This window comes from Anoplophora glabripennis, unplaced genomic scaffold (assembly GCF_000390285.2).
Source record: "Anoplophora glabripennis isolate ALB-LARVAE unplaced genomic scaffold, Agla_2.0 scaffold363, whole genome shotgun sequence".
Classification (NCBI taxonomy): domain Eukaryota; kingdom Metazoa; phylum Arthropoda; class Insecta; order Coleoptera; family Cerambycidae; genus Anoplophora; species Anoplophora glabripennis.
In genome coordinates, this window is record NW_019416470.1 from 85,614 (window position 1) to 102,296 (window position 16,683).

At 32.0% G+C, this 16,683-nt stretch overlaps 1 protein-coding gene across 1 annotated transcript in view; it reads right to left on the bottom strand.

The window, feature by feature from the left end:
* The window catches only part of LOC108912049 (adenylate cyclase type 8), a 122,404-nt gene that overhangs the window by 29,232 nt on the left and 76,489 nt on the right, over window positions 1–16,683 (bottom strand). Inside the window, exons 2-10 of the mRNA XM_018717206.1 lie at window positions 15,522–15,702; window positions 14,586–14,754; window positions 14,360–14,529; window positions 10,605–10,806; window positions 4,465–4,649; window positions 3,958–4,159; window positions 2,920–3,069; window positions 2,781–2,860; window positions 2,392–2,541 (exon numbers count right to left, since the gene is read on the bottom strand). Of these exons, the coding sequence (XP_018572722.1) occupies window positions 2,392–2,541; window positions 2,781–2,860; window positions 2,920–3,069; window positions 3,958–4,159; window positions 4,465–4,649; window positions 10,605–10,806; window positions 14,360–14,529; window positions 14,586–14,754; window positions 15,522–15,702 (1,489 nt within the window). The remainder of the gene's footprint in view (window positions 1–2,391; window positions 2,542–2,780; window positions 2,861–2,919; window positions 3,070–3,957; window positions 4,160–4,464; window positions 4,650–10,604; window positions 10,807–14,359; window positions 14,530–14,585; window positions 14,755–15,521; window positions 15,703–16,683) is intronic.

A 16,683-nucleotide genomic window follows, 5' to 3' on the forward strand; every position in this document is an offset into this window, starting at 1 on the left:
CAATGCAGCGGATTTTAACATAAGATCTGTATCTGCATCCATTCAAGATTCAGTTAAACCAGGAATTGAAATTAGACCATTTAATGAGCCGGACATTCGTTGATTGGATATTGGAGAATCAAGGAGTGGACGGTGATTTTGCTAAAAAATCATCTTTAGTGATGAGGTGGATTTCAACAAGCAAAACTGTCGAATTTAGGACATTGACAATCCTTGGGTCATTCAAGAACGACCACCGTATACCAAAGAGTGAAGTGTGATGTGGATTTTACTCTGGTGGGGTGATTAGTCTGTTCTTTTTTGAAAATGAGACTGAAAACGCAGCGACTGTCAATGGAGAACGATATCGAGAGATTCTATTGTGGCTTTATTTGGACGGCATGAATTTTGATGACATGTGGTTTGAGCATGATGGCGCTACCTGCCGGATGGCACGTGAAACTATCCACAAAGTCCAGAGTTATTCTGCTGTTATCAACGAAATACAGCCGCAGGTATGCGAAAGCGTGATACATAATTTTCTTAAAAGAAGAATATGTCAAATGAGTTGCAGAGGACATCTGTCTGATATCCTCTTTTATATTTAATGGCAATAAGGAATCCTGTCTTTTAGGATACCATTTATGACTAGCATTTCGTGTAAAATCTAATTATTGTAATATTTTTGATATATACCTAGAGCATATATGGTTATAAAACATATACAGGGTGTAACCGAAGTACGTTAAAATATTTAACTGGGGTATTCCAGGGTGTTGAAAATAAAATTAAATAAAATCATTGTTACAACAGCTGCTGAAAGTGGCTACCCCTGACATTAATATAAGCTTCTGCCTTCCTCACCAAAGAATCCCGTATCTGTTGGGAACTTCCAGGAATATTTCTTATTGTTTCGCAGGAATCTATTATGCGGTTCCTTAACATTTCTTCGTCTTCAATGGGGCTAACATAAACTAGGGATTTTAACTGACTCCAAAGGAAAAAATCAACGGGGTTAAGGTCTGGTGACCTAGAGGGTCAGTGGTGTGTACTTTCTCTGCTGATCCATCGTGGGGCATATGCCACGTCTAAATTTCTTGCTGCCCGAAACAAAGAATTAATTCGGATATCAACGAGAACAATCCTCTAATATTCCTACACCTTTTTGCTTAAAAAAGGTGTAGGAATATGGTTTATTCATAAAAAATTGCAGAATTCTTCTGCCAAAAAAGTTATGGAAAATTAATATTAATAATGATAGCGTACGTAGCGCCCTCTAAGTGCCACACAAAAATTAATACCAAATTATGATTTCTCACCTCAACCCCCGGTTACCAAATTTTGTACGAAAAATTTATCTTTCGTAAAAGTTATTTAAGAAAATCGAAAATAAAATTTTAATTTCAACACCCTGTATATCAGAAACAAAGCATTTTCGGACAAAGGTTTGTATAAGCTTTTTTTCTTGGAATTAACTCAGGAATACCCCCCTTAAATATTTTAACATACTTACACACCCTGTATATTTAAATAAAAATCCGTATTTCAAGAGAAAATTAATAAACGCATCGAAATTAACACTAATTAATTACGAGAAGCTAAATATGATTGTTTTTTAGGGCTTTAGGATTTAATACCCATAAAAAATATGTTTACACTATGCACATAAACAATGTGATAAATTAAAAAGTAGGATATCCCTCTAAATTTGTTCGCAAAACTCGAATTAATTTATTTTGGTAAACCCTGGTCTGCTGCGATTTTTTTTTAAAGTGATTTTTCGGAAAATCACTAGCATTTTTTTAATTAAAAATTTGAGTGCATAGCCTTAATCAGCATCACTTAAAACACCCGTATTTAAAATATATCAATTTATAATGCTATTTCTTTTTTACACAGATTTGAAATTTTATATTTATGAATATCCAGTTTCAGGAAAACTCCAGTGATTTAATTCAGCTTTCAAATAATAAGAATTAACCAGTGGGATGTGTTCGCTGCTCGACTTTTTGATTTTTCTGTTGGAAAGACCAATGTGCTCACTCACGATTACGTGCTTTAAAAGATACTACCAAAAAGAAAATGAAATTAATCTGTAACGTATTAAATAATTTACGTTAACAATTTAATTATAATGTCGGCATAAAATAAATCATTTTTTTGTAATAGGTATCTACTACTTGTTCATTTGTACTAATTAAATAGTACTTTTAACAATATCGTTTTTTTTCGTATTATTAAATAGCGTTCTTACTAGAATACAAATAATAAGTAAAAATAATTCCGATTTTTAAAATTTTGAAAATCGTATCTTTAAAATGAAAAATATATTAATCTTGGCTAGAATTTCGCGTCATTGTCATCGTCATAGCCATACTTTTTTCTGTAATGCTTATTGTTATTGTAACTCACCTGTGTTTTGTATCGGGTGTCTTTTATAGCTTTGATCATGTGTAGCCCCATTTCTACGCAACAGTGAGCATGATCAGATCGAGGAGTTGGTAGACCAGAAACGCAGTAGTAGCAATCTCCCAATAACTTTATTCTCAAACAATAATTTTCCTAAAATAAATAACAAAGGACATCAGATTATAGTTTCTTACCACAATATTATTTCGAAACAAAAATTCACATTTTAGATGTCTTATTTTTTTTAATTGCATTAACGAAATGTTAGTCGGATAAAAGAATATATTACACGGTAATAAATTTAAGTACATTCATCCACCGTTGCATTTGGAAATAAACTACCACAAGCATGAAGCTTATAGCTTAAATAACTTAAAATCTTTCTTACTTACAGCTGCTAATTTATCAAATCTGGCAAAGAGCTCGTTTAGGATCTTAACTAACTCTTGAGCAGTGCACTTAGTAGCTAGAACTAAAAAAATTAAACAGTATTAAATCACGTCTTTAGATTCGCTTAATAAATAATTATACCTGTAAATCCTTTGATGTCGGCGAATAAAACACTGACGTTTTCATATCTGTGGATGTAGATCTTGTGAAACTGATGGGGTTGAAATGCGCCGCCCCTTTCCTCCCTTTCGATGTCTCTTATCATTTCTTTTGCTACGAAGTCGGGTAATACTATAATAAAAAATACGGTTACAACTGGATGACAAATATGAAGTAACGGTTAGGTTGTAAGGTTGTAGATACCCAAATATTCTAAGCTAACAAAAAGTGTGAAAATTCTATTTTTTAAAGAAAATAAAGAGTTGGTTGTAGAATTGTCATAAAAGCTTTCAGATAAACCACCCTTCAGAACATGTAAAATCGAACATATAAATATGTTTAACATAAATATTTAAAGAAATAATGTCTGCTTTTTCAAATCAGAACGCGGAAATATCTGTTTATATATTTATGATTGTTTTGAGATATGCTATACCTTTCTAGTTCGTCTTTAAAATTACTGTTATTCGTTATACATTGTTCTGCTTCGGGAATGGGAGAGAATTTAAAGGGAAGACGTCCCAAGTATTTACATAAAAACAAAAAAGAAGTTTCGGGAATAAATTGAAAAGTAATATATTTTGTATTTACAAAATAAATACTTGGCTTTTAGTCCAAAGGTAATTCTGGCACCGTCATAATTCCATTTACATATTTTATTAAGGTAATTAAAACTTCAGCGGTGTGGCGCGAGAGCGAATAAACTCTTATTGTAATTAAAATTTATAATCTCAAACAAAAAACGTATTATAGGTAAATAAAATGTAATTTCTACCGAACGCAATAAACCAAGAAGTAACATTCTTCCATTTAGTTATTACATTAATTTTGTAGATAGAGAAATTTTGTTAAAATGCTGAATAAAAATCGTTCACTGCGATCAGTATTCCAGTTTATGTATTAAAAAGCATTCCAGGAAAAAAGTAAGTTTAAGGAAAATACCCGACGGCGATGAAATATGTCCTTTAAGTGTATTAACATTTATGTATGGACTTTTTTGCGTGGTGCATGCGAATTTACCTGATAAAAGCAATTTTTCTTGCTTGTCATTTTCGCTCTGCGTCTTGTATCTGGTTTCCATAGACCTGTGCGTCTCTAGGAACGCTATTCTCTGGCTTCGGTCGGTCAAATATTTCGTGTACATTCCCGCGAAATTGACGCAAATGTACAAGAGGATGTTTCCTATTATTCTCCTTATTTTGCAATTTTCACTGTCGACGCACTGGAACAATAGAAACACAGGTGAATTATGATTTATTTCCAGAGCACTATGTTAAATAAATATTTGAAATTATATCGACGAGAGTATATAGAGTATCCTGAATGTCATCTATAAAAATTCATAAACTTATACAAAAAAAATAATGGACTTTATAATATAAACTGAAAAATGAATATTTTTTCTCATTTTTGACACATTGTTGTATAACACCCTGTATAATTTTAAATTTACCTAAATGTGTCAGCTTCATAAATTGCTGATGTATGCCAAAACTATATCAAAAAGTCAAGAGATAGCCCACTTACCTGGTATTCACCGCTATAAATTTCAATCGCTATGACAATGACATGGCCTACAGATGAAAGAAATCCAGCTATCATGCACCATCGTAGAGGGAGTGGTAGCATGGCGTATGGGACGAAAATTGTGAACAAGACGTACCATACCAGGTCCTCCTTTACTCCAAATCCCACTCCTTTTCCAACGAAACCTAAAAATGCATAAAAATCATTATTTATTATTGACAATAGTCATAACTGATCCTGTATGAAATATACCTCTATAAAGTTCTTTTTTTCGTACTATTCGAGGAAGAGATTTTTATATTATAAATGGTTATTACATAATATAATATTTGCCCTTAGTTATTTTCTGAATGTTGGCGTTTGTAAGAGTATTATTTAAAACATTTATCGAATTCCTTTCTTTCTAAAATATTTATATTAAACCCTCGAGAAGTTGGGATAAGAAGAGCAAAGTGCTATTCCGCAATCTTATACAAACCATTAATGCCAGTACACAGCATTCCGTCTGCCTGGGTAATATTTATTTTCCAAGAGGAAAATAAGTACACTTAGAGCGAACGCTGGAAAATTCTTATAAAATTTATGTACTTAATAAAATGGGTTTAATCTAATAATTTCGGATATTCGTTTTAGCAAGCAATACAGTGGATGAGGCATATATCTTTTTGTCTGTAAAATAAGTTTGGTTGGTATATTGCTTTAATATTTTAAAAGAAGAATATTTATTTGAGTAGTTGTTTTATTTATTTGTAGTGATTTTATTTACATGTATATTGTTTATTAAACAGTTTGTTGGACTTACTTAAAGTATGTATGAATATTATCTCATCATTATTACAGTTCTTAATCATGTTTATTATTTATTGTTGTTTTACTAAATTTTTAATTAATTTCGCAAATAACTGGACGGATATTTCTACACTGCTCAGATGTGTGCTAGTGTAATTTTACCAGTATCATGTTTTATTTACTAATTATTACGTGTTATCTAAATGTTACAGTTTTTTTACTGATATTCCCATATGACTCACATTTAATCTATTGATTGGAAATATTTATATAAAATAATATCCCTTCATTTTATTATTTACCAAAATTATTTTTATATTGTGATGCAAATTATAATGGAATCCAGGCATAACAAAAACTAGAATCAACCTAGTCAGTGTTTGGCATTTGTATTGTGGTGAATAATACGTTTTTTCAATTTAAATTAATAGTATTGATTTGAGATTAACTAGGGGCGCTAAAACTAATGGGATATTTACTTTTTTACTCGGTATTGTAAATATTATGGTTTTGTAAATATTTAACAAAGCCTCGCTTATTTTAGAGTTTAGAGAAATGTTGAGTGTTTAGTTAATTATTATTGGATATAATTAATTATATATTTCTGTATTATCGGTAAAATTAAGGAGAATAGGTAACAGCGCCTCTCCTGACAATCCACACTCCATTATGCATTGTCAGTAAATAAAAAAGGAATTACAAAACGCGAGCGATTAGTTTGTTTCTGGAGGGAGGAAGTCGATTTTGAGACGCTTCGACTTGTAGCGACTGGTAGCGACTTATCGAAGACACTAGACATGCGTAAATCAACCTAAGCGAGTCATTAGACTATTTTTTTATGTCTGATTTTATTAACATTGAAGTAACGACTAATGGCTAAATATCAAGTAACAGGTATTTGCTACATTTTAAGTATATTTTTGTAGCTCCGTACTGGACTAAATAACATTTTATTTTCAGTTAGAAATACCGTTGGAAATTTTATAATTATGCTTTAGACAAAAAATACCACAGTTAAGGAGGAAACCAAACAAGAAGAATTTTATGTTTCTGGTTGTTGGTTAAAAATAACAGTTTATATACTCATACGCCATCGCGTATCTTTGTCCGGGAAAATTGCAGAAACTGAAATATTGAAATGATAAAATTCAATTATGTAGGAAGAGACATGGCCCATTTTTATGGATATGAAAGAGAAAAATTGGCGAAACATATTTTTTTCAGTCAAAATGTATGGAGGAGCGCCTTTGTTTTTATTATTCAAAAGAATTATTCCCTCGCTTTCTGTTACGGCACATTTTTAGGGAGATATGAAGAGAATTTTAGCTCGTTATTTTGTTTAACAATATGAGTTATAAATGTCTGACTAATAAGTTACCTAACGAATGAGGGGCTATAAAATATTTGTTGAGTGGTTAGGACATTATTATTTTAATGATAAAAATAATCAGTCCTTGACGGCCTACTATACAAGGCAATTACATTTTTTATACTGAAAGCGTCCTTTGACGAGAAAATTATTTCAATAAAAATTGGAAGTAAGTAATAGTAATATATTTAAAAGCACTACGTAGCTGGACAACTGTAGTATATTTATCTTCTTTTTTTGCGCGAGTTCTTCCAGGTAGTTTCAGCTTATTTAATTTGACAAATGGCTATATAATCAATATTTATATACATAGTTTTAGAAGTATTCCTTTTGTTTTTTATTAATCATCTGTACATCTTTTTTTAACTTTTATTTAGAAAAAAAAAATAGTAGTGATCAGTTTTATTAAAATTTTTACGATATCAAAGAAGTATCTACTCTATTACAAAAAAAATATTTAAAACTAGGTTTTGTTAACAGCAGTAATAAAGTAAATGCTAGTTTCCTTAAAATAAAAAACAGTTGAACGTTACGTTTTCACTTTAAATTTTTGGCTTATTTACCGACTCTTCACAAGGTTGCCAAGGGACTAGTTCTTGTGTATGCTCTTACGCTGTTAAATTTACTTAAATAACTATAAATTCTTGGAAAAATGTCTTATAAAAAGTGTCCCACATTTCTGTTCTGGAAAAAAAGACATAATGCACTATCTTATTCATCTCATTGATAGCATTAACTGAGTTCAACATTTTCTACCTTAGATCAAGTCATTAGGCCGTTTTTTGTTTACTTTATATTCCAGAGTCCCTCATAAGAAGAGCTACATAGAGGCAAATCAGGACTTCTTTCGGACTATAAAATTTTCTTTTTATAAGTGTTAAAAGAATGACCTTTATTTAGAACAGGGTATACAGGGTGTATGGCGAAGAGGGCCCAGTAGGATTATCTCAAAAAGTAGTCAAAATTGAAATATGAAAATTTGTATACAGGGGTTTATCAAAAAGATCTATTCAATGAAAATAGCGTCAACTTTCTCGTACTTCGGGTTATACCAGAAGTCACCATCAACTCTGTTATTTCAAATGGAACAATCTGTATATCTTTGCATTTTTTAATTTTACGGTAAAATCTAGACTAATTTCTTGTCACAATGTGACAGTTTTCTAGTTTTTATCATTTTCGAAAAAAATAGAAATGCAAGTGATATTTGAAAACAGAATAATTCCGACATTTAGCATTATTTATTAATGAAATTTGGCATGGGCAATTTAAAAGCAATGGAATTCAAACAGTTTATGTCAAATTTGCAAAAATTCACACAGAGTGGTAAAGAACATGTGACCAATATTGTGACTTTAAAGTTGAATTTACTCAAATATTTCAAATTGTACACCCTATATATTATTATATTAACGGGTGCACAAATAAAATTTACGTTAAAATGATTATATAGTTCCCTATATCCAAAATTAACAGTTCTTGTGTAAATTGGAAATAATTGATTTCAACACAGAAAAATGTACGGTGCATTTTATGCACTAAAGAATTGAATAATAAACGGTATATGATTATTGAACTGTAATTTTTATTATCGTTATACCTTCAACAAAAACAATAATTCAGTATATTAAATTAAAAAGGGCGATGCTTTAAATAGACCCACCATAGTCGTAGATTTTTCTGTGTTGAAATCAATAATTTTCAATTTACACAAAAATTGTTAAATTCCATTGCTTTTAAATTATCCATGCCAAATTTCATTAATAAATAAAGCAAAATGTCGGAGTTATTCTATTTTCAAAAATGACTTACACCCCTCAATTTTTTTCGAAAATTAATAATAGCTTGTAAACTGTTACATTTTGGCCCAAAGTACCTTATATGAAAATGTTCTAAAATTTGCCGTAATATTAAGAAATTGCATAAATATACATAGTGGTCCATTTGAATTAACAGAGCTGATGATGACTTCCAGTATAACCGGAAGTGCGAGGAAGTTGACACTATTTTTACAAATTTTCAGATTAGAATTCTGACTACTTTTTGAGATAATCCTACTGGGCCCTCTTCGTGATACACCCTGTATAGATGTTATGGTTTACATATTTTGATATACTTATTTACTGACAATTGACACAATTCAAGACAATACCAATAACAATGTGACAGTTCTAAAATCTCTATGAAAGCAAAATATTTAAAAGTATTTTATAATAACCCTATTCTAAGAAGAGGACTTTCTTTTAACTATAAATAGGTTATTTTATGGTCCGCAAGAAGTCCTGATTTGGCCCCCATGTAATGCTTTCTTTGGAGATCTAATAACTTATACGACCTGAGGAAGAAAACCTTGAACGCACTTAATACTATCAATGAGGTGGATAACATATTCCTTGAGTGGAACAGAATGATGAAACGCCGACATTTTTCTAAGAATTTAAAGGAATCCACGGCAACCTTGACTTTATCCATTGTGGAGGGTCAGTAAATAAATTAAAATATTGCGCAAACTGTCGAAGCAAATATATGACATGTATACATTGTTGTAATCAGAAAAACAGGGAATTTCAAATATACAGGCTGTTCCATTAAAAAAACATGAGATTGGTTTATATCTCAGAAACGTAATATTCAATTGATTTTATGTACTTGTTTGATTACGCAAGGAAATTTACTAAAATTTTGTTTTCCACTATTTTTTTTAAATGAAAGGTAAAAAAAATAAGGAGTGTAGTGTGTTATTATGTGAATCTCTGCACATCATATAATATTTTTAAATAAGCTGTAAATTACTCTACATATTGACCCTTTGATGTACTTATGATGTGTATAATGATCCAGTTGGCAGTCCATGGCCTGCTGTGATTTTTTTATAACTGACTCGGAAAAACTACTTCGCGATTTTTTTTAAATTTGATTACATAGCCAAAATCGGCATCATTTAACACCCCTACATTTCAAATTTTAGCAATAATGCAAAATTGATTTTTCTTATACTATACAGGGAGATTTAGAACTTCTCAATAAACTGGTCCACTGTAAAACCTGACCTCGCACAATGCGACCGGCATGGCGGCAAAGTGTGATAAAAACGGACTAAAACTTTCGCAAGGAAGAAATAAATAAAATTTTATAGCACCTATTTTATATCAGCAAATTCAACTGAAAATAAAATAAAAAATAATAAATAATAATAATAAATAAAATTAATTTGTGGTTTTAAATAATAAAATAGGTACCCGATGCTACAACAACTGTTCAAAATTTTATCCACCGACGTGTAAACACATTTGGGTCTGTCTTATTTAGTTTCTACGAACTAACACAAATGTTGTCTTGCTTCACCATAACACAAATGCTTCACCATAATACAAATGTTGTCTTGCTTCACCATAAATTAAAACGATATCCATCAACTCCAAGTTGCTATACACGCAAGCCATTTTTGACACTAACCACTAAAAAACTATTGTAAACACCACAGATAACAGGTAAACACTAACGCAACTACGATTGTAAAAACGGATTTCAGTATTCGAAATAACGTGGCTCGCCACGCGTATTGCGAATGACGCTAGACACAATAGTTGTCCAGCTATGTAATGGTTGAATGTACTACTACTTCAATATTTTTTTTCTCGGAAACCATAAGGATTTTACAAAAATTTTTTTTAAGATATTGACTCCATTTCTCATGCCGAATCTATTCTCAAATTTTTTTGGATAAGTTGTAAATCACCATGTATAATTGCTCCGCCGAGGTGATATCTACAAACATTTTCTTCCACCTTTCCCAATATTACCCTAAGCATCAATAAAAAATAAATCGGTACGCTCAGAATAATAATTTTACGTCCCCTCTCCCGCACGGCGCTCGGTTTCTGGGCTCTCTTAATAACAATTTACATGCTGCAGTTTGTAACAGCATGGAAAACGCAATTATTAGGTATTTAATTATGTATGTAATTAAATTGAAACTTACTCTGTGTAGTTAGCAGCAGCCACGTACATACGGCGGCCCAGTGTAGGTAGTTGTTGGCGAAACATCGCCACCAGCCCAGTACGCAAACGGCTATGTTAATGGACATGCAGCACACCGACCAAATTATTGTGTCCGCGTTGGAGCGTAGATCTATATTGTTTACTTGAGTGGGGTGCAGGGCCCATACAATTATAAGGGCTACCTGAAAAATAAGGAAAATATCCCTTTTGCGATAAAAATGTTCAAAAATTCAACAAAACGCCCCAATGTCCCATGAATGTAATCAATAAAAGAAGAAATGTTATTGCTGCAATAAATGATGTCCGTAGACTATGTCTAATCCTACCCTATGGGCTATATGCTTCGATTAGCTATGGATTACTTCAGCAATACTACTACTCTGCGGACTAAAGCAGTAACAATTGTGTCTATCTTCTAATATGTTTTGAGTGTATCAATAAAATCACAATAAAACTCCTAAGTGACAAGCCCTGTTTACAAAAATGTATATTATTTCCAACGGTAATGCGCACATTTGCCAGTCTTCAAAAAAGTATTGTTTATTGCTCTGTGTCTCTAAAATGAAACATTTGCGGATATACATTCTCATGCTTTTATCCTTATTTTTGGCCAGAAAATCATCTATACAATTTTGTTGGTGTATAGTTGAGAGGTAGTCAAATTTTGCCAAAAATTGGTATTAACCACATTTCTTTAACTCTCACGGTTGGGGATAAAATCAACACAATAATAGAGAAAAAAAAATACTCCACGACATACTGAGCTGTTGAATAATTCTACAAATAAAGACCGCTAAAACTTAGTTCTTTAATGATCAGATTTAGGACTTTATTTGACAAATAACTATTAGACACTATTCATAGACGGAAAAACTGATCCTAAACGGTGGAAATTCATTATTAAAATACCTACACGTGCCCATCTATCAGTTTATATTGCTCAAATATACTTTTATTTAGCCAGAAACTACCACTATACCCTTACAGACCCTTACACAAGACGTAGAAAAACAACCATCTGACATAATTAGATGTCTTCTAGGCATTTAAATTTTTATGCATATTTCTATTGAATACTTCTTTTCACAGAATATATTTCATGCACATACTCAAATTTCAAGACGGATAAGTTCGATGTGTACAGGGTGTTTTTAGATTTGACGCCTTAAATTCGTTGCGGAGAAAGAGAAATGAAATTGAAGAATTTTATGTGTAGTTTTAAATCAAGCAAAATCAGATCCAGTTTATGCATAAAATTATTTATTTTTCAGAATACCCAAATTTAGAATAATGACACCACCAACAATTTATACATGCATGTTTAAATATTGCATTGATCTAAATGACTCTCTTCGGAAAACTTGTTATGCATTTTCTGTAAAAAATAGTTGCAAAAAATGTCTGCGTAAAATGGATTTTATTTCGTTCCATTCAAGAATATACTTTCTTGTTTTCGATTTTTTTTGGTTGAACAATTTTTGGGTTAATTGCCACGTCATCGGTTTAGACTTCCTAACGTTTCGATAGATATATCAATCTCAACCAATCTCTATATATTTCATTTAGTTTTATATAGATACAAGAAAATGTCTATAACAGTTTCTGAAATATTTTAATTTACATATTTCAATTAGATTATTTTTCATTCATTTCTTAACTGATGTCGAAAATGGGACCAGTGTGAAGTTAGCAGCTAAAGGCAGTGGCGGTTCGTGAAGGAGGACTCTGGGACTCCGCCCCCCAGATATTTTCAAACTATAAACTTAAAATAATGTATTTATTTAAATCAATAAGAAATCTAAATAGCATGCATTCAATATCTCTTGGATGTTAGGTTGGTTGCATAAAGTGCATGTACTCCGTGAACTCAGATTAATGCTATCTGCCATCTATGATCGTACCAAAGAGTTATGTTTGACCGCGCGCAATCCCCACTCCATCGCGGACTGTGAAATCTGAGTCCATCGTGCAAGCATATTTTTACATATGATTGGACAAATTGGCACGTGGAGGGGATAGGCGACGATAGGCTCGCGCGCTTTGTTTTGGGACTCCATGAGGCAGTAACCCGTATCACTGAAGTGTGGTTATACGAGTTTTGTTTTTGCTTTGGCGCTTTTTAAGACATTATATTTTATAAGTTTAAGTTGAAAATGAGGGTTTGTGAAATAAAAAAACTTGTTATTAGTAATTTAAGTTAAGAGGAAAAAGTCGAATTGAAAAATAACGGACGTCCAACGCCAGTGTTGAAATTAGTGCAGGTACAGAAAGAGTGCAAAAGTAGGCCGGCTTTTATTCGCAAATTTGATAAAAACATTTATGATAAGACCCTGTGGTTGTGACGAAATAAATAGATTTTTTTGTTTTGTATGTTTATTGTTTGCAGGAGGTGAAGAAAACTGGACGAAAACTGGAGTTTCCGACTTGAAACATTTACCGGACAAAATTAAGAAACATGAAAATTCTCCTAAACACAAAAATAAGTTGCTTCTTGTTTAAATAGTGCTTATGCAGAATAAATAAATAGTCATAACGAAACAGTTAAGAAAAATCTATTGCTTCTTTCAAAAATTATAGATATCTAGAACTATGTGGTACATGTAACCTTCGTCTTCGTAGACATAATAAAAAAGTGACTCGGTAAACAAAGGGGTATTTTTAGAACTGATAGACTATAGTGCAAAAATTGATCCCGTTTTAGATAAACATATTAACGATACCCACGTTTTTAAAGGAACTTCAAAAACTATACAGAATGAACTATTACAGTAATCTACATAATTATATCCTAATTGGGTTGGTTGATCGATTATCCACTTAAGCCCCCACACGTTGGAATGTTACTTCTCGCATTGTATCTAAGTACCTACTGTACACATCGACAGTATTCATTTTGGGGTACTTGCAAAACACAATGACCCTCAAATTCCTTAAAATATTTCGCATGCGGCGCTAAACGGGGAACTACCGCCCCCCACACCCCCGCAGCTCTTATGATGTACGTCCTCTTTTCAAAATGCGCCCCCCCGTATTCAAACCCACGGGCCGCCACTGGCTAAAGGATAGCAGCCTATTTACCGAAAACACCCGAACGTCCATTGGCGTACATATTAAACATATTTACGGAAATAACAAAGAGAAAAATAATAAACACCCTCGTATAAGAATGATCTATTCATAGAAAATATAATAAAACAGAGACCGTTTCGGGGTTGGAAATCCCACCCTTCTATCGAATACAAATCAGAAAAACATAATTGGTCCGAATACTTAATTCGAATAAAAATTAGAAAAAAATGAACGCAATGGATAGCCACCTTGGTAATCACACAAGTTGAAGATAATACGGTAGTAAATAACATACTAAGAGCTCATCCACTTGGAGGCCGTCTAAGGGTGGCGAAATCAGCCCTTGAATCGAATAAAATTAGAAAAAAATGATCGTAATGGATAGCCACCTTGGTACTCACACGAGTTGAATTCATGTGTATGTATTTTATCTTTCAATGTATTCCTACATTACAACGTAAATATACAAAGTATGACATAATGGAATTCTAAACACGAAAACACCTACACGAGTTTGTGAATATTTTGTTTTAAAAACATTTTTCTTTATAGCTTTTAGAATACAGGGTATTAATATAACAATACGATTTTTTTTCTGAGTAGCCGATATTATCACAAGAGAAATTTGGTAAATCCATTAAAATAAACACACTTAAATGCAGTTACCTTCAAAAGAAGATCGACGATATTTACAATAATCAGCGCCTTCTGTCGTTGCCTATGCGAATACCTCAGATAAGCCAGCTCCAGGTGCTTGCAATGGAAACTATTGGTGAGACATGGCCAGTAAATCCCCTTGTACATCAGTCCTCTTTTGAATACCGTAGCGAAGTCAGCTAAAATTTATCCTTACGTATAATATGCAAATATAGCCTCTGTATGGTTTACCTACCTTTGTGCATGGCCGAGTACGTGTCTTCGTCCACCCCAACTATCCCCTTGTCCATGTTGAGGCTATGAGTAAAGGAATCCACATGATCGTCGAGTTTACCATTTTTTAAGGACTCGGTGTCGCTCAGTGGTATGGACAGGTGTTTGCTCAGACTCCTATCGGTGTTGTCCTGAAAAGAAAATACAGGGTGTCGCTATATTCACTGTACATGGAACTACCACAGACTCTTATAGACATAGTAAGACGATTCAACTATATTCGGCTCTATTTCAAATTGTATTGTTTGACAACAGAGGACGCCAAACTTAGCAAATGTAATTAGTTTTTTTTGTAAATTACTGGGGGATTATTTTTAGTTCAATCATTTTATTTTGTCTTCAAGAATTTGTGGTAGTTCAATGTACAGAAAATATTAGGACAACCTGTATAGTTAAATTTTTCAGATTTACGGGTTCAGATCTTTTTTAATCTAGTTAACATTTATACAGGGTATTCAGTAAATATCTACTAATTTCTCATGGCATCTAGATACCGTCAAAATAAAACTACTGCTATCTAATTTTCTTTTCATAATGTTTCTCTTTTCATAATGTTTCTGAGCCCCAAAGGGATATCGAGAAATTTACAATTTGGGTTCTAATTTTAAAAGCCCTTGTATATTATAGAGAAGTGTTCATGATTTTTCAAAACCGGTCTTTTTCTTTTCAAATTTTAAGTTTGTTCAATTAACGCAAAAACACTCTATATATTTATTGAGTTCAATCTTCGTCGGAAAAAAGATAACAGATTTGTTTTCGGTGTATTTGTTATAAATTAAAATTAGCCGCAAATGCTGAGAGTTGAGTTTGTGAAAGAAATGTTCAGACTTCCAGAAAAGATAGCGTTTTATCTAATTTAATATTGTAAACGTAATTACGGGTCAGCGAAATATCTTACATGTTTTAGATTAGAATTTCGTGGAGATGCTGGTGGCGAAAACGAGACATCCTTCTTTATTTGTTTGTTCGATTCTATTACAGAAAAAGCGATTGAAGAAAAATGCGATTTCCTCTTCCTTCCGTTCGATACTTTTCTCACTGCGTTGGTCCATAACTCTTTTGTATTGTATGTTTTCTCCCTATAAATAAAAAAGAGATATCTTAAATAATACGCCAGTCGAAGATGCCTCGGTTCAATTATTTATGTACTAATGTAAAATAACACTTCCATTATTGAGAAATGTATGTTATAAATTCAATTAAAAAAACTATTTACTCTACGCACTAGTGGGCAAAGTGCATTTTACATACTAGTACCAAAAATGTCAACATGTAGTCTGTGCCGACACGATGACATCGAATAAGAAAACTGTCGGTACTGCTAGTATAACTAAAATATCGACAATTTATACTAGTTTATAAAATATATATATATATNGGTAGCCTAACCTCCATACTGAGGATGTTGGAATATTATACCAGGTGTAAGTTATTTTCAAGACATTTGAGTGATATAAATCTATATAATATAATATAATATAATATAATATAATATAATATAATATAATAGCAACGAAAATAAAATTAAATAGAGATGGCTATGTTCGACGTAGTTGTCTTTTCACCCAACCATCCCAGTTTATATTAAAATAGTTGTGTATTGGATTTGTTTGGTTGAGAACTTTGGACAGATGTATTAGTGTACAGGATCAATTTCCAACTAATTGAATCGTTCCACGTATACCAATAAATTTTCATTAGTTTCGGTATCGAGTACTTATTAAGTCATAGAAATATTTAATAATTAAAGGTTATTACAGAATCATAAATTTAATTGTTTATATTACATGCAAAAAATAATTAATTTTCAAATAATTTTCATATGGAATAATCATTCGTTTTAATATAGAAAACGCTTATACCTCACGAATTTAAATGAAACTGTAAACAAGCACAAGCGAAAAAATGTACATTGAGAGACCGATTAAAATATACACAGTCTATTTTTCGCATCAGTCTGTAAATCATTTGCGAACTATTTGGAAAAATTAGATTTTAGGCACCGTAAACTGCCACTATAACAATATGTTTGGAATCAACTAAGTACCATGTATATTAGA